The sequence below is a fragment of the Macaca mulatta genome, chromosome X (genome assembly GCF_049350105.2).
Source record: "Macaca mulatta isolate MMU2019108-1 chromosome X, T2T-MMU8v2.0, whole genome shotgun sequence".
Lineage (NCBI taxonomy): Eukaryota > Metazoa > Chordata > Mammalia > Primates > Cercopithecidae > Macaca > Macaca mulatta.
Genome location: NC_133426.1, coordinates 136,099,334 through 136,117,079, shown reverse-complemented (window position 1 = coordinate 136,117,079; position 17,746 = coordinate 136,099,334). Strand labels below are relative to the sequence as shown.

Below are 17,746 nucleotides of genomic sequence, written 5' to 3'. Positions count from 1 at the left end.
TGAGCAGCTACCATGGGCTGGGGACTGTGCTAAGTACTTTACATACATTATCTCATTTAATCTCCCAACCATAAGGTCTTTGTCCATTCCTGTTGCTATAACAGAATACTCGAGACTGGGTAATTATAAATAATCCAAATTTATTTATTACAGTTGTGGAGGATGGGAAGTCTGAGATCAAGGCGCTGGCAGTTTCTGTGTCTGGTGAGGGCCCAGTCTCTGCTTACTAGATGGTGTCTTGAATGCTGCTTCCTCTGGAGGGTACAAACACCATGTCCTCATATGACAGAAGGGACGGAAGGGCAAAAAGGGAACTAGGGTGCCCCTTCCAACTTCTTTTACAAGACCACTAATTCATTCATGAGGGTGCAGCCCTCATGACTTAATCAATCTCAAAAGGCCCTTCCTCTTAACACATCACCTTGGGCTTTTAATTTCAACATATGAGGCAGGGCGCGGTGGCTCACACCTGTAATCCCAGCACTTTGGGAGGTTGAGGCGGGGAGATCACCTGAGGTCAGGAGTTCGGGACCAGCCTGACCAACATGGAGAAACCCCCTCTCTACTAAAAATACAAAAAATTAACTGGGTGTGGTGGCACAAGCTTGTAATCCCAGCTACTCGGGAGGCTGAGGCAGGAGAATCGCTTGAACCTGGGTGGCAGAGGTTATGGTGAGCCAAGATCATGCCATTGCACTCTAGCCTGGGCAACAAGAGTGAAACTGTCTCAAAAAAAAATTTTTTTTCAACATATGAATTTTGGAGGGACACATAAAAAATTAGGTACCATTATTATCCTCATTTAACAGAGGAAAAAACTGAGCCTCCGAGAAGCTAAATAATTTGCCCAAGGTCACACAGCTAACAAATGGGATTGAGGGACAGGATTTGAATTCAGTTATGTGAAACTCCAAAAGTTGAGTTCTTTGTAATGCCTCACACTGTTTAACCCACAAAAGAGGTGGGTGAGTCAACTGAACAGCAGTGGCTGGTGGTGGCATAGGACAATAAGCAGAACTGAATAGCGTGTGCATAGCTCTGATGAGGGGGACAAGTCACACTTTGAACTCACATAAGTCAGTTATCTCATTTCTGTCCCCAACAATGCACTGAGTCCTGCCCTTGCCTCCAGGATTGTCCCTCACCTTGACTGGAAACAGTCCTGCTGCTGACCACAGGTCCTGAGCCCCAAATGCAGCAACGCTTCCAGCAACTTCACAGCTACTTGCTCCTCAGGGCAGGAGAGTGTGGACAGTTTCATGTACCTCCTTCCCACCTCCAGAGAAATACCTTGAAACAGTGGTCCCAACATTTTTGGCATCGGGGGCTGTTTTCATGGAAGACAACTTTTCCATGAACTAGGGTTAGGAGGGATGGTTTCAGGATGACTCAAGCGCATTGTAGTTACTGTGCACTTTATTTCTATTATTATTTTGTTGTAACATATAATGAAATAATGCTACAACTTGCCATAATGTAGAATCAGTGCGAGCCCTGAGTTTGTTTTCCTGCAAATGGATGGTCCCATCTGGGGGTGATGAGAGACAGTGACAGATCACGAGGCATTAGATTCTCATGAAGAACATGCAACCTAGATCCCTCACATGTGCAGTTTACAGTACGGTTCATGCTCCTATGACAATGTAATGCCACCGCTGATCTGACAGAAGGTGGAGCTCAGGTGGTAATGGGAGCAATGTAGAGTGGCTGTAAATACAGATGACGCTTCACTGGCCCATCTGCTGCTCACCTCCTGCTGTGAGACCTGGTTCCTAATAGGCCAGGGAGCCATAATGGTCCATGGCCCAGGGATTGGAGACTTATGCCTTAAAACATTTATTCTGCTGATATTCATTCAATAGTATCATCCTGAACAAAAGACAGCACAGAGTTGGGCCAACAGTTACTTACTTACCTGACAGGCAGTTGTGAAGTATCAATTATGTGCCAGGCATTGTGCTACCTGCTATCACAGCAGTGACCTTAAAGTCTGGCAAATAGATACAGATATTCAAAAACTGGTCATTTCAATCTGATATTAAGATATCTGGGAGCCTACAAGGGGTTGACAGTGGGCAATCAGAGCTGTGTTCCTTGCCTCTTAAGCCTTGACCCCTGAATGGATATGGTGGTGATGGGTCCTCTCTGCAGAATTACAGCAGGCTCATAGAGCACAGTGTGCAGATGCAAAAGTGCTCCCAATGCACCGTGAGAGCATCTACCAATGAAAGGTACAGCCATAGCTGTTATGGAGAGGGCAAAGTTGCCGTGGGCAAGAGTGTCCTGAGAAAGAAAGATGAAATCTTGGATCTGGGACTACAAAAACAGATGTGGCCAGGCATGGTGACTCACACTTGCAATCCCAGCACTTTGGGAGGCCGAGATGGGAGGACTGCTTGAGACCAGGAGTTTAAGACCAGCCTGAGAAACACAGTGAGACTCAGTCTCTACAAAAAACAAAAATAAATTTAAAAATTAGCCTGGTATGGTGGTGCATGTCTGCAGTCCCAGCTACTTGGGAAGCTGAGGTGGGAGGATCACTTGAGCCTAGAAGTTTGAGCTTGCTTTGAGCTGTGATCGCACTACTGCACTTCAGCCTAGGGTAACAGAGCAAGACCCTGCCTCTAAAAAAAAAAAGGATGTAATTTGGTTAAATGAAGGAAGGATTCAATTAAAAAATGATTATTCCAGGTGTCAGATATTTAAATCTTACTGTAAACGCATGCCTTCAGCTTGGCTTGAATTTCTATTGGTTTGCTTTTATGTTCTTTTCCCTCACCTTGTACATTTTGAAGGCGAGGTAGGGTGGGAATATGGACTATAGAAAAAAGAAGAATGAATGAGTGCTCTATCCAATAGAACTTTCTTCAATGATTGAAGATTCTATTCTGTGCTGTCCAATACAGTAGCCACTAGCCACATATGGGCAATTGAAGCATGGTCAGTGGAACTGAGGAACTGAATTTTAAACTTCACTGGAAATGTGGTTAGTAGCTATTGTATTGGAAAGCGCTATGTGTTCTAACCACTTAGCAATATGCCATACACACCCTAGTAAATGTGCAATTAAATATGAATGCTTCTTTTAACCTAGTTATGGGGGACACTTATTTGGGTGTGCATGGGCTTGTCCAATCAAGGATTGGAGCACCAAGGTTCCTAAAAACAACTCTGCAAGGGCTTATTCTTAATTTGCACAGTACCTTCAGGCACATTATCTCACTTAGTCCCATAACAACTTTGAAGTGGGTAGAGCAGAGATTATCACCTCCATGAACCCCAGTGAGTTGAGGTGATGATGGCAAGGCCTTATAGCAAATGAGGGTGGAGACTAGAAGCCAGATGTTCTCCTCCTGGTTAGAAAACGCTTTCCAGCCAGGCATGGTGGCTAACGCCTATAATCCCAACGCTTTGGGAGGTGGAGGCGGGTGGATCATCTGAGGTCAGGAGTTAGAGACCAGCCTGACCAACATGGTGAAACCCCGTCTCTACTAAAAATTTATACAAAATTAGTCGGGCGTAGTGGCGCATGCCTGTAATTCCAGCTACTCAGGCTAAGGCAGAAGAATTGCTTGAACCCAGGAGGCAGAGGTTGCAGTGAGCCGAGATAGCACCATCGCACTCCAGCCTGAGCAACAGAGCAAAACTCCGTCTCAAAAAAGAAAATAAAAGAGAGAGACAGAGAGAGAGAGAGAGCGAGAAAAAGAAAAGAAAAGAAAAAGAAAGAAAACTCTTTCCAGGGGAACAGTGAAGGGAGAATGGTCTCCTGCTACCCATGCCTGCTACTCATATCCTGGGTCTCAAGGATGAAGAGGGGTACCATGCTTCACACGCTTTTTTTTACTTGAGTGTGGTTAATGGGCCATAGGCTATTAATGGGAACCTTATCTTATTCCCTTCCTGCTACCTGAATTTAGGCAGTAAAGATGTTTTTGAAAATTTCATTCATATATTCAAAATTATGTATTGAGTACCAGTCATGTCATAGTCACTGTTCTAGGTCTGGGGACACAGCTGTGAACAAAGCAAAGATCCCTCCCTTATGGAGGTAACCCTTCTGGCGGAGCTAGACTGATAATAAATACATTGTGTATATATAGGATTTTTGTAACATTTCAAAAATATTTTAAATATGCCGTGGTCTCTCATGTCTTTTATGGCACACATGCACCCTGTCCAATGTATCTTTTGTGTAAATCTGGACTTACACTTCAAGCAAACTGCCTAGCTTGCTGAAAGGTGGAGACACCTTTCGATTCAGTCTTTTAATATGTGTTGAGTGCCACCTATGTGCAGAGCAAGATATTGGGGACTTTGGAGAGATCCAGAAGAGTGAGAAGACAGTATCCTACCTTAGGGGGTTCCCAGTCCAATGAGGGAGGCAGCCCCATGCCTTGGGAGCTCCCAAGCTACAGAAGGAGCTAACAGTCCAGTCTGGAAAGGCAAACAACTTCAGGACCCGCTTCTAAACCGGAATCCCAAGTACACCCAAAATGAATCCAGCCTTGACTGTGTGGAGCTGGGTAAACCACCTGCCTCTTATCATGATGGGGAACTAGAATGAGGACAGCTCCAGGGAACAAGAAAGGGGACACCATAGGAGCTGTCGCAAGTCCCAACAGTGGGGAGGAGCTGAGGGGCAACCCTTGCTGGATTAGTGTTATCCCGGGAAGGCTTCTGGATGCGATGGGATTTGAGGTGCTGCTGCAAGAATGAATTGCTCACGGAAAGGTGGGGTGGGGGCATTCCAGGTAGAGGGTGCCTCCTGGGGGGTGCAGGGAACATGAGGGTGCTGGGCAATTAAGCCTTGGGCACAAGCCTAGGCAGTCACCCCCAATTCAGAGCCAGTTGAAAATGCAGAGGAGAGAGGAAGGCCAGTGTGTGGGTGTCTTGACCAAACCCTTGAAGCTGGCCAGCGGCAAGGGCAAGGACCAGGGTCAGGGTCAGAGGTAGAGGGCGTGAGTGAAGGCGACCCAGACTGAGTCCTTCCCTAAGCGCCTAGGTTTCCTGACAGCTGTGAAGGAAGCAAGGTGAGAAAGGGTTAAGTGTGCCCCTCCACCGCCCCAAATGCTTCCTGTGTTTGAAATCCTTCAGGTCTCTGCAAACCCTCTGGCCCCCGGCCAGACGGGCATTGTCCGGGGAGCGGTTGTGGGTTGTCAGAGAGGCTGCGCAGCCTTTGTTGTGGGGCCACCTCAGGGTTCCCTCTCGCGCTCTGGCTGGGGCTGCAGAGTGCGTGCCTGGAGGGGGGCGGTGCGGGAGGCTCGCTCCCTCTCCCTCTTCCTGCCCCCCCTCTAGCCCTCCCGATGACCACATGACCAAGTGGGCTCGCGGCCAAGCCACAAGCTACAAAATGCAGCCCCTGGAGTGAGCGGGGAGCATTCTCGCTGGCAGCCGGGTCAGGGGCAGTTGCAGCCGCGGCTGAGCAACCAGCTGCTAGGAAAGAGCTCGCCGCTGCCGCTCCCGGAGCCGCCGAGGCCAGCTTCGCGGCGCTGCCCCGCGGCGGGAGAGGAGGCTGCAGAAGAGCGGAGGCGGCCAGCGGGAGCGGCGGGGCTCAGCGCGCACACTCAGCGGCCAGGGAGCCTCCCGAGCTCCGCGCCCGCACGCGCCAGCCGCGGCTTGCGCCTTTCTTGGCCTCCTGGCGCCCGACCTCTCCTCCCCCGCGCCGGCTCGCCGGGGCCGCGGCGGCCCGAGGAGCAGCATGAATCTGCGGCTCTGCGTGCAGGCGCTCCTGCTGCTCTGGCTCTCCTTGACCGCGGTGTGTGGAGGTGAGTGCGCGCCCTCCCGCTCGCCCGGGCTGCAGCCGGCGCGCTCCTTTCCCTCCGCCCTCCTCGCACTCTCCCCGCCTCCCGGGGAGCCCGGCGCGAGCCGTGCAGTAGCAGCCACGCGCCGGCCAGCGCCAGGCAGCAGATTGACAGGGCGCCCCGGGCCATGGGGCGGCTGGCCGCAAGAACCGCTTCTTCTGCGGGGCTCAACTTGGCCTCTGGCATCATCTGCCCGTCACCTTGACCCTCCTAACTGTCGCTCGCAGTCCCAGGAGCGCAGGACCACAGGTGTGCGCCGCGTGCCCCATGCCCTGCACCCCGCGTGGTGAGGGTGGAGGCCGGGGACATGCCCGCTCCCTCGTGGATCGATGGAAGGAACTGACCAGAGTCGGGTGGGCTGGGCTCCCATGTTGAACGTCTTCTGGTCCCTGAAGGCTGGGAGCCTCCCGCCGGTCCAGGGGCGCGGGAAACCGGGGATGATGTGCCAACATGCAGACGTGACACTTGTTGCATAGGCAGGAGTGCGCGGAGGGGGTGGCGGCATGGAGCCCAGCTGTTGCTCCTTTTGGCCTGCATGTGTGAGCAGAGGCAGCCTCCCTAAGGCAGGGCCGGGCCCAGCCGGGCTGGGCTGGTCTTCTCCTCCCTAACCCCAAGGTCCTGGCTGGCCTCCTCCCCTGCACAGGATGCCCTCCCCATTGCCTCCATCCCACCCCCAGATACTTGGTTCTCTTACATCCTGGCTCCAGCCTTTCTTTCTGTCCCAGGCATGGGCATGCTTCACCTTAGTCTCCCTGTCGCTAAGCACCAAAGGAGGAAGCACAGCACCTGACCCAACCCCTCCCTGCAGCTCAGGAAAGGGGAGTCCTTTTGCCCTCACCTGCCAATACTTGGCACTAGTGCCCACGTCCGCCCCTAGCCTGGTCCCCACCCACGCCCCAGCAGCCCCATCCCGGGCTGCCTGTCCTCTGCGTGTCAATGTCTCCTGGGGCTGCCAGCTCCCACCTCCAGCTGCCACAGTCCTATGATCTGGCTGTCATTGCTGCCTGCCTGGCACCACACAAGGGGAAGGCCAAGACCAGGTGGACTAACGCCAGGACCATGGCTGGAGTCACAGGGAGGTGGGAGCAGAAAGAAGGAGAAGGCAGAGCAACGAGTTTCCTAGGGCAAGGGCACAGGGTCCTACGTGGTTCCAAACCCTCCAGAACAGGAGGGTGGCATGCAGCCCAGGAGCCTCCGAGGGGTCCAGCCAGCTCTGCCTGCCTCTCATCGCAGGCCACCTCCTTTCTCTGCTCTTGCCTTTTGGCCCTGTTGTGGCCCTGGGAATACTGCCTGACTTCTCAGAAAGGCGTGGTGGTTGGGGCTGGCACCTCCTGCCTCCAGGTAGCTGGCCAGTGATCTCTCTCTTCAAGACCTGAGCATGAAGTCAGCCACCACGACAGTAAGAAGTGGGCAGGTTTTTTCCACAGAAACTCCTATCAGGCAGGTAACAGAGGGAGCAAAAGATACTAATGTAAGATACAAATGTAAGATACAAATGATACACCATACCAGCCTGTCCTCAGGGAGCCTACCATCTGGTGTCATTAACAAGGCATGATACTTGTACAATACCACCACAGGCAAATAGTCCAGCGTGGTGCCTTCAGGGAAGAAAAAGACTGGGTGCAGAGAGAGTGTTCCAGAGGAAGGTGGGGCTTCTGGATCTGCACACTTGGTGCTCCCCACACAGGCTGTGGGGAGACCCCTAGCCAATAGACAACCATTCAGACCCTCCTGGGGCCCAGCCATTGGGACAGTACTAGCAAAGGGGAGACAGCTGGTTTCAAGGGAAGGGAAGTTGGCCAGGATGCCTGAACACGGTGTGGCTGGTCCAGAGCCTGCCACTTCGTGCTTTAATACCCCCGTCTTCATTAGGTAATCTGTCTACTCTGATTTGGGTAAATTCGTTGCCCTCACATTTTGCTCAAGCCTCATGTTGGAAACTTTCAGGGCTCTCACTGACTTCTCTACTCCCTGACTTCTCCTGGAGCCAAGAAGGGGCACGTCCCTGGAGGTGGCCACCAGCCAAGGGTCCAGGTACACATGTCCTGCTCCTGCTGGCTCCTGTCCTGGGTTAGAAGTAGGAATCCCAGAACCACTTTGTCCTTGGCCCAGACTGACATGCTGTCCCCGGCCAGAGTCCCCAGTCAAAGTTCCAGCCTGAAAACCATACTTCCTCCTCTCCACAGTCTGTCCTGACTTGGAATGTCCGCCCCCGACCCCTCATCACCCCGATACCACCGTGTACACTCCTCCACTGCCTCCTGACCTCGGATACACTTTGCTCTTGTGAGTCTGAGAACTCCTGGGCCAGGGCCAAGTGTCCCTCAGTCTCTGAGTACCTCTCTTTTTCCCCTTCTCCTCCCCCTCTGCAGGCCCAGCTCAAAGCCTGCAGTCACAGTGGGAGTGTGAGGAGAGCCTACTGTACCCCTCCTGCTCAGGGAAGGGCATCTCCACTCCATCCCCAGTCCTTAGCACTAAGCACCCGTGTAACCTGAGCCAGGCCTCTCCACGCAAAGAACTAAGGCAAGGGAAGCAGAGGGCCGCCAGACAGAGCATGATGTATCCCAGGGCAGCAAAGCTGGCACTGGAGACAGCACAGGGCCCTGGAGAAGGCGACTAGGATGGGGGGCTGGGCAGACAAAGAGACACATGCAGGACCACAGAGCAGTGGAGGGGCATTGCCAGCGGGGTCCCCAACGGAGGACACATTTGGGCTTTTAAAGTCATCACAAGACAGGCCAGACTGAGAGGAAAAACAGGTGCGTCATTCCTGATGAGGCTGGCATGTTCCTGAAAAGTCGCACGTACCTCTTTGTGCGTTGGCAGGGTTGGAGTTCAGATTGCATGAAAGTCAAATCCTGTCCTCCCCCGACTGCGGTTCTCAGCATAGAGATGCTATAGCTTCATGGCTGATGGCGCTTCAGCAGGCAATGGCTCCAATCTCTCTAGGCTCAAGATTGTTTGGGGGATTGCTCCAGCCTCCTTTTACGTAGCAAATGAGCTAGAAGAAAATATTTAAGTGCATTAGGGCTGGCCTCCATTTCTAAAGGGGAATTCTTTTGTACAGTCAAGACCTCTGCAGTGATGAGAATCAACAACCTCTAATTTGTTCCTTTGGACAGGATAAAGCCAGGGTTTCAGGTGTCAGCTTATCTGATGGTGAGCCAGACTCAGAATCAAAAGTAGGAAACAGGTGGGCTCAGAGTGCGGGAGGAGCCAGCAGAGCTCGGTGATGCTGAGGACAATGAGTCCCCCACCCAATGGGAGGGATGCAAGAGGCCCGGGGCTGGTCTCCAGAGCCTGGCTGGGGGCTCAGTCAGCTCAGAGCGGTTCTCTGCAGACCTAGAGTCTAGACATCTTCCTGGCCAGAGTCAGAACCACCAACCCTGCTCCTCATCCTGACATACGGCCTCTAGCCCTCCCTTTCTGACTGCCACAGACTTACAATCTTGGGTGCTGAGCACATGGAGATGACGCCCTCCCCCTCCTGGCACGGTGCTTCTCTTCTCCATGTCTGCCACCACCCTGAGCTACAATGGCCTGCGCCACTGCCCCATCCCTTCTGCACCCCCAGCAGTTCAAGGTGCAGAGGTGAGAGCCAAGAGTTGACTTGGTTCACTTCACAAGGCCCCTAGGTCCTTCCCCTGCGTTATCAGCATCATTCAGATCCATCCTCAGTGATCACGGTGAGCCTTGTGGGGACCCCAGAACTCAAGGCAGAGGCTGAAGCAGCTGTGGTGGGGAGCTTAGTGAAGGTCTTTCCCTCCTCCCCCTCTCCAGCCCCAGCCCCCTCACAGATGGCGCCAAGAGGGTAGCTCTGTGATAGTCAGACAGAAGCAGCCCACTTGTTCCATCCATACTTACTGCTCCAAAGTGCTAAGATAATTTTTCTTTTAATTCTCATAGGTTATGAATTTAAGGAACAAGTTGGCATGGAATTGTGGCTAGCTAACCAAATGACCCAACTCAACAGCGGGGTCCTCATGGACCTGGCGATTTTTCTTGGGGAAAGAGGGAAGGAGGGTGCAGGCTTGGAGAATATGTGTTTATGTATGTATTTGTGGAGGGGGTGGGTATGTCTGGGTGTGAGTGGGGAGAACTGCAGGCCCAGAAGCCCTGGGGGAAGAGAGCCCTAAGGCCAAACCCGCCCACTTTTGGCCCAAGAGGAGCCTAAACACTTGGAAATTGTGTGCAAGTGGAGGAGGACTCACAAGAGCCAAGGAGCCAAGGAAGGAACAGTGTGGGGATGTTGGAGGCAGAGGCAGAGGGGAAGGGGGAACTGCCAGCGGTATCACTGGGGTGTGAGCATCCAATGGGAGGCTCTGTGGAAACTGTGAGCAAGTGGTGGGAATTCCTGGGTAGATGGCAATGGGGCTCGAGGGACAGGAATCTAGATGCAGGCAAATCAGATGGTGTGCAGGGGGAGAGAGACTGTTACTCATTATCTCTGGCCTCAGATGCTGTATCTGCACAGGCCCGTACTGGGCATTGCACAAGTACCCTGCCTGGCTGCCTCTTCCCCGGCACCATTTCATCTCCGCACACAGCCTGCTGTCACCAACCAGGCTTGTCTTGGGGGTAGCAGCTCAGCTTCCCTGCATGGACTGTAGGCTTCATGAGAGTCGGCCTGCATGACTTTTCCCTTACTGCACCCAAGGATACCCTGCCCCACTTGGATTCCATTGTCAGGGCTCAGTCTGGTGTCAGGAAGCTTCTACTCTAAGCCTCCTGACAGATGTGGACAGATGTAAAGAGGAGCCCCAGAGTGCAGAATAGAAGCCAGTTGAGATTGAAATGGAAGGAATTTACATGAGACACAGGATGCAGGGTGTGATCCAGGAATTTCAGGAGGTAGGGCATTGATGGGGAGGTACCAACTTGCAGCAGCGCACCCCGCTCCTGGTGCACGGACATGCTGCTGAAGGTGACCATTCTCTCATTTATTCATTTTCAAATATTCGTGCAGTATTTATTGGTCTCTAAATCTGGTCTCAGGTTTCTAAATCTGGTGACAGTATGAGGCAGGCTGAGTCGGAGACCCCTCCCTCTTAACCTGCCTGGCCCAGCCCCATCCACTGGGAGGACTTGGTGCCCTAGAGAGGCCTAACCACCAATGAGACACCCAGGGGCGAGATATGAGCTCCCTAGTACTCAAAAGTGGGTCATCCTGCATATCAAAGGATGTAGGAGTAAAATGACGTGATGTTCGGGATTTGCTTTAAAATACTGCAGTCAAGGAAAATAGAAAAGGGATAACTAAAGCATATGTGACTCCATCTGGATAAGTGTTGAATCCGGGTGATGGGTACATGGTGGTGGGAGGGTCATTGTAATGTCATATGTCTAAAATGTTTGAAGTGTACCAGTCGCAGGGGTGCCATGGTGATTACTGCCTCCTGCCACCCAGCCAAGTACAGGCATGACGCCCCAAAGTGCACACCCCCCAATGATGTTCCAAAGAACCCACTTGTGCCTGTCGGCAACATGATATAACTGTCAAAAGGACAGAAAATCAGCTGCATCAATGGCAAGATGTGAGTAGTAGGTTCCGTTTGTGCCAGGACAGTGCAGAAATGGCAAATTTTCCCTCAATATGAACAAGAGAAACAAAGAAAATCTATGAGAAGTGCCGCCACATGGAGAGACCACCCCTCCCGTGGGCCTGTGGTCTGCGGCCCCTGCTCATTTCCAACAACCTTCCTCACTAACAGGCTTTCTCCTTCCTGCAGGGCCCCTGATGCAGCTTCCCTATGGGAATGGGCTGGAAGAGGGCAATGTCCGCCACCTGGTGCAGCCCAGAGGGTCGAGGAACGGGCCAGGGCCCTGGCAGGGAGGTCGAAGGAAATTCCGCCGCCAGCGGCCCCGCCTCTCCCATAAGGGACCCATGCCTTTCTGAAGCAGGTACTTGAGCCTCTGCTCAGTGGACAGCGCTAAAGCGGAGGGAGAGGGACAGCCTAGAAGCCGGGTGACCCTGCAGCTCAGCACTGGCCAGACACATCCATCAAGCAGTCCTGGCGCCACACGCACAGGGACTTAGAGTTGGCAAGACAGCTTATGGGGCAGCTGTCTAGCGCCTTTATTTTACAGACGATCTCCTCGTCTGAGGCCCAGAGAGGGGCTTGACACTTGGGGCCAGTCTTCCTTCCACCCTGCTGCCTGGGGTTGGGGAGGCTGGCCTGCTTAGAGATTTCTAGACATTCTGGTGGACCTTAATGGCTGGGGAGGGGTGCCCAGGGCAAACCTACAGATGTCCAGTGTAGATTGTCACCAGAGTTGGGGAAGGAGGCAGAGAGCTCTAGGGGCTCTCAGGCAGAGAACAAGAGGACAGCTGTGGCTGTGGTTGCCTGGAGCTGTGAGAAGGAGGGAAGAACCAAGGCGGCAGCAGAGAGAGGAGAGCTGAATTCTGTCCCTCACTTGGTCTGCTGGCTGTCCCACTGCAATGGGGACAGGCAGGCACCAACTCAGGGGCCTTGGGCTTGAGGTTTGGGCTGAGTGGAGTTGGGGGAAGAGAGAGAAAGGGGTCTCCTCTCCTTTCCTGGGGAGTTCCTTTAGTCTAGGATATGTCCATGACTTCTCTGTTGTCATTTTTGTCTCCTTAGGACTGAAGGGGCCCCCAAGTGCCCACCCCCTGTGGTTCTGTCTCCTCCATAGATTGGTCTGCTTCTCTGGAGGCCTCACGTCCATTCAGCTCTCACCTCACACCTGCTGTAGCCACCGATGGGCCTGGCTCTTCTCACCTGCCTGCTTCCCCCAGTGGCGTGTTTCTGGCTGTAGTTTGGATGATTCCCGTTCTCTCACAAGGATCCGTCCAGTCCATCTTCCTGGCCCCTCCCTGGACTGACTTTGGAGACCCAGCCCCGGAAAGCCTCCCTTCTTCTCCAGGTCCCCACTGCTCTAGTCCCTGCCTGTCTCATCTAACGCCCCAACCCTTCACTTGGGCCTTCCTTCCTCATGTCTGCCCTGGGCCCGGGGTGGAAATGCTCCCTTCTGCGGGCTCCAGCAGATCCCTTGTTTTCCTGTCAGTTGGACCCCTCACCTGGCCTCCAGGGAGGAATGCAGAGAAAAGCAAGGGGAGACTCTAGTTAAGAGGTGCTGGCTGCGGGGATCCAGACAGGGAACACTGGGGGCACAGAAGTGTGGCGGGGGGAGCTCTGGTGAAGTGGGTGGAGCATCGGTGTTTACTCAGTTAAGGAAGAGGTAAAGGAGAGGGGCCTATGAAGTCCTTTGTCACTTCTCTTGCCTTACTGTGCCTCCCAATACTCCCTTCTTCCTGCCCCCACACCCCATCCCCAGCTAGCCCAAACTCTAAGTCAGGAGGGGAGGGTGCTGGGTCTGACATGGCTCTATACCCTCCCAGGAGTAAAAGCCAAGCAAGAGGTTGTTTTTGCCAAGAATCACAGAATATTAGAACTGAAAGGACCCTTGGAGATCCACTTAGCCTTCTTAGGCAAACGCCTGCAAAAACAGAAGCCTGGAGAGGGGAGTGACCTGCTCGGAGTCATTGCAGAGCCGGAATGGGGACCAGGTCTCCCATCTCCTACTTTATGATGTTCTCTTCCCTCTTGATGATGTCTTTTCAAAGCAAATGAAGTGCCTTTTCCCGAGGCTGGGGCTGGGGGTGGCTGGGAGGGGAAGAGAAGGGAGAGGCAAGCTGGCTGTGAACTATCCTGTTGTAGGGCCGGAGCTGCTCCCACCTCCCTGACTTACCCCTGCTGCACCATTCCCCCAGCTGGGCTGGAAGGTTCCATAACTGGTCAGCTGCCCCCATTCTGGCAGCATTCCCAGACCCGGGGTACTCTCATAGGGGCAGCTCAGGAACTGAGACTACCGTTCAACGCCAGTGGTGCTGGTTTTCAGGAGCATGAGGTAGCCTTCAATCCTTGGACTCCATGGCCTTCCCTTCGTGCTGACTGGACCTTCCTTCCAGGGCTTTTCCTTTGGGGGAGGTGGAGAGGGGAGAAGAAGGAAGGGAAGGGCAGAAGGAAGGAGGGACAGGAGGAAGAAAAGAAAGCAAAGGAAGGGAAGGAAGGAAAGAAGGATGGGAGGAAGTGCAGCAGGAATAGCACCCTCTCCCCGGGAGGCCCCAGCTTCCGTGAGGGGCCATCACCAGCCATTCCTTGGAGGGAGCTTTCTCACCTATTGCTTGAGCAGGCTTCCCAGGAGGGAGAAAGGGAAGACAAGAGCCTGATGCCCAACTTTGTGTGTGTGGGGACGGGGGAGTCAGGGCCCCCCAAGTCCCACAATAACCCCAATGTTTGCCTATCCACCCCCCCACAAGCCTTCCTTTACCTCTGCTGCTGCTAATGCTGCTGCTGCTTAAAGGCTCATGCTTGGAGTGGGGACTGGTCGATGCCCAGAAAGTCTCTTCTGCCACTGACGCCCCCATCAGGGATTGGGCCTTCTTTCCCCGCTTCCTTTCTGTATCTCCTGCCTCATCGGCCTGCCATGACCTGCAGCCAAGCCCAGCCCCGTGGGGAAGGGGAGAAAGTGGGGAACGGCTGAGAAAGCTGGGAGATAGGGAACAGAGGAGGGTAGTGGGTGGGCTGGGGGGGCTGCCTTATTTAAAGTGGTTGTTTATGATTCTTATACTAATTTATGCAAAGATATTAAGGCCCTGTTCATTAAAAAATTGTTCCCTTCCCCTGTGTTCAATGTGTTTGTAAAGATTGTTCTGTGTAAATATGTCTTTAAAATAAACAGTTAAAAGCTGACAGTTCGCCCTTACTCTTGGAGGTCATGTTCAGGAGGGGCGTTCCTTTCCCCTGGGGGCCATGATTGTCCCCATGCCCACATATTGCACGTGCAGGGAGGTAAGTGCCTGCATTCCAAATCGGTTCTAGGTCAACTGGCCTCAAACCGATTTGCCACGAGCTCACAAAATGAATCCCTATGCTTAATGACCAGGTCACATAAAATCCAGCCCTTATAGGTTTTCTGGCATCTGTTTGGGTGTCCTCATTTTTTTGGCAGTGTCATTTAAAGAATTTTTCAAAAGCAATTTATTTAAGAACATGCTGATTAAATGCAGGATCGCTACTAAAAATTGTTTTGTATCCTTGGTGGGTGTCTTCTGCTATTTTATCTACTTTTGAACACTTTCAGGACTTTTTAGCCAGTTTGCCTTTCTTGAAAAATGTTATGTTTTCAGTAATAAATACATTTGATAATGACTGTTTGTATCATTTTATGTTTCACAAAGTGGAGTTGCTTGATAAATGAGATAGCCTGAATAATAAAATGCAAAGAGTTGAATATAATTCTGCCCCATCTGTCTCACTTCATGCTTGTTGTCAAAATGCCAATATCTTGCATAACAGAAGGGAACATTGGGTACATGCTAATTTGGTTAATAAACCCATTAGGTGCACACATGCATACACATTACAAAGCAAAACTCAGTGAGAAGCAGAGAGGAGGGATCGAAATGGGTTCATTTGATAAATCTCATGGGAAATCCTATAGATTTGACAAATATTTAGTGCTAGAAATATACAATTTTAAAGAAAGGGTCTTCACACAAACTCCCTAAAAAGTCATAAAAATGTTCAATAGGAGAGAAAATAGAAAAAGTCACCCCCAAGCATACAAAACAATCTCATTATTGACAAAATGCTGCAAGTTGTGATAGTGATTTAAAAATGCAGTGTTACAGCTGGGTGCAGTGGCTCACACCTGTAATCCCAGCACTTTGGGAGGCCGAGGCGGGCAGATCACTTGAGGTTAGGAGTTTGAGACCAGCCTGGCCAACATGTGAAACTCCGTCTCTACTAAAAATACAAAGATTAGCTGGGTATGGTGGCGGGCGCCTGTAATCCCAGCTACTCGGGAGGCTGAGGCCAGAGAATCGCTTAAACTCAGGAGGCAGAGGTTGCAGTGAGCTGAGATCACGCCACTGTACTCCAGCCTGGGTGACAGAGCCAGACTCCATCTGAAAAAAAAAAAAAAAAAAAAAATCATGTTACGTTGGAAGTGCCTCTTGGGAAAACTGGTGCAAAATGCCTTAGTTAAAAATTACTAGTTTGACTTTTAGGCAAACAGGTCATCAGAGGAACTGGTTTTAGGCAGAGGTTTCAGGTGGACTGACTTTATGCTGATTAGTCTGTAACCTCCCTAATCATCCCCAAAGTTCTAAATTCACGTGAAAGCAAGGAGAAGCGGGTGGAGCATGGGGCAGGACAACTTAATACCGACCCATAAGTGTACAGTGAATTAGATAAGTGAATCTAGAATCTGGTCTTCAAATTCCACAAGGCAAACTCTTTCTACAGTACTACAGAAGGTCCCCTAACTAGAAAGAATTAGATACAAAACGTGTTTGATATTCTTTTTTTTTTTCCCCAAGACAGAGTCTCGCTCTGTCTCCCAGGCTGGAGGGAAGCCAGTGGCATGATCTCGGCTCACTGCAACCTCCACCTCCCGGGTTCCAATGATTCTCCTGCCTCACCCTCCCAAGTAGCTGGGATTACATGCACCCGCCACCACGCCTGGCTAATTTTTTGTATATTTATTTATTTATTTATTTATTTATTTATTATTTTTTAGTAGAGACAGGGTTTCACCAGGTTAGCCAGGCTAGTCTTGAACTCCTGACCTCAAGTAATCCGCCTGCCTCGGCTTCCCAAAGTGCTGGGATTACAAGCATGAATCACCACGCTCAGCTGTGTTTGATATTCTTAGTAAATACAATACGAATTCGTAGTACAAGATGGCACGCTATGGACTGGTGGGATCAGGGAAAGCTAAAAAAGTGTGATAAAAACAGGCCCTAGAAGGCACAATAGCATTTGGTTAAGTTGGCGAAAGGATGATGGGCAGTGACGGCGGGGACAAGGAAGGGGGAGCAGCCACCAGGGTCCATGGAACATATGTAGTCCACTGGATACTACTGGGTGGATGCAAGTGTGACCTCCTTGGGGCAGGGGATAAGGAAAATAAAATTGGTGGCTTCTGTAAAGATAATTAGACCTCAAACCAAAAGAAGGCTGGACATATGATATGCGTTGCTACTACCCTTTGGAGATATCTTGACCAAATAAATACAACAGAAGCAGAGTAGGGCATTGTTTTTCAAAATGCAGAGCTTAGGAAAAGAAATAGGAGTTCACTTAACTGATTGTTGCTGGACTGGAGGTCCTGAGCTGAGAGGTTGACGAGTGGGGGCAGAGAACCTGAAAACCAACACTCTTTCAAATCCATCCGGAATTAGGCAGCCTCTGAAATGACAGAGATTAGGGAGGCAAACAGACTCAGACCACACACAGCTTTTCAGGACCCCAGGTGTGGTGTAAAATGAGCCATAACTGCTTAGAAATCTAACATTTCAGACTCTCCCGTAGGCCTGGCTGGCTCGGTACCCCTTGTAGGGGCTGGGCTCCTCTGCATTTAGGGAACCATGAGGCCTGGCCTGAGCAGCCATTCTGAGGTCCTTACAGAATTCAATTCTCCAAGCCTAAAGGTTATTCAACTGAAATGTCTCAATCCAAAGTTTCTTTCTGACCAGAGTGTGCCTGTGCCAGCTAACTGCCAGAGGAGATGGCAGAGATTTACTCAATGTCTTCCTCTCCCGGCTTGAGAAGGGCCGCTGACTTAGCCAGCATTTCTCGGTAACTCTCCAAAGGAAGGCTTCTTCTCTAGGACTCCTTTGAAAATCCAGCTTTTCCTATGTACTGGCCAGTGCTCAGAGAAGGAGCCCAGCAAGGGACACCCCTTGCCGCTGTCTTGGACTTCAGCCAAAAGTCCAAGTCGCATCCAGGACACTTCCTTGAATGTTTCAAATCAGCTGCCAACAGACTTTTTCTGTAAAGAGCCAGATAGTTTTCTTGACTTTTTGAGCCATATGGTCTCTATCCCAACTCAAACCTCTTTGAGTTTGATGCTGCTGCCTACTTTTTAGCACTGTGGTCGGAATTGACTGTGATGACGCAGGTAAAGTTTCTGGCATG

At 51.5% G+C, this 17,746-nt stretch overlaps 1 protein-coding gene across 2 annotated transcripts; it reads left to right on the top strand.

The window, feature by feature from the left end:
• The first annotated feature begins 5,373 nt into the window (after positions 1 to 5,373).
• Positions 5,374 to 15,061, top strand: APLN (apelin). 2 transcript variants are annotated; one of them, XM_015128162.3, is made up of 3 exons: positions 5,374 to 5,765; positions 11,534 to 11,705; positions 12,404 to 15,061. In XM_015128162.3, the coding sequence occupies exons 1-2, from the start codon at positions 5,699 to 5,701 to the stop codon at positions 11,698 to 11,700; spliced, it is 234 nt and encodes a 77-aa protein (XP_014983648.1). In that variant the 5' UTR covers positions 5,374 to 5,698; the 3' UTR covers positions 11,701 to 11,705; positions 12,404 to 15,061. The 2 variants fall into 2 exon arrangements, with proteins under 2 accessions (XP_014983648.1, NP_001177797.1); NM_001190868.1 differs by lacking the exon at positions 12,404 to 15,061 and having other exon boundaries at positions 5,699 to 5,765; positions 11,534 to 11,700.
• Positions 15,062 to 17,746: the final 2,685 nt, after the last annotated feature.

Excerpts from the sequence above, each read along its gene's own strand:
- APLN (XM_015128162.3), top strand. The coding sequence starts at position 5,699 with ATGAATCTGCGGCTCTGCGTGCAGGCGCTCCTGCTGCTCTGGCTCTCC. Across the intron at positions 5,766-11,533 it reads CTTGACCGCGGTGTGTGGAG|GGCCCCTGATGCAGCTTCCC; the intron begins GTGAGTGCGCGC and ends TCCTTCCTGCAG.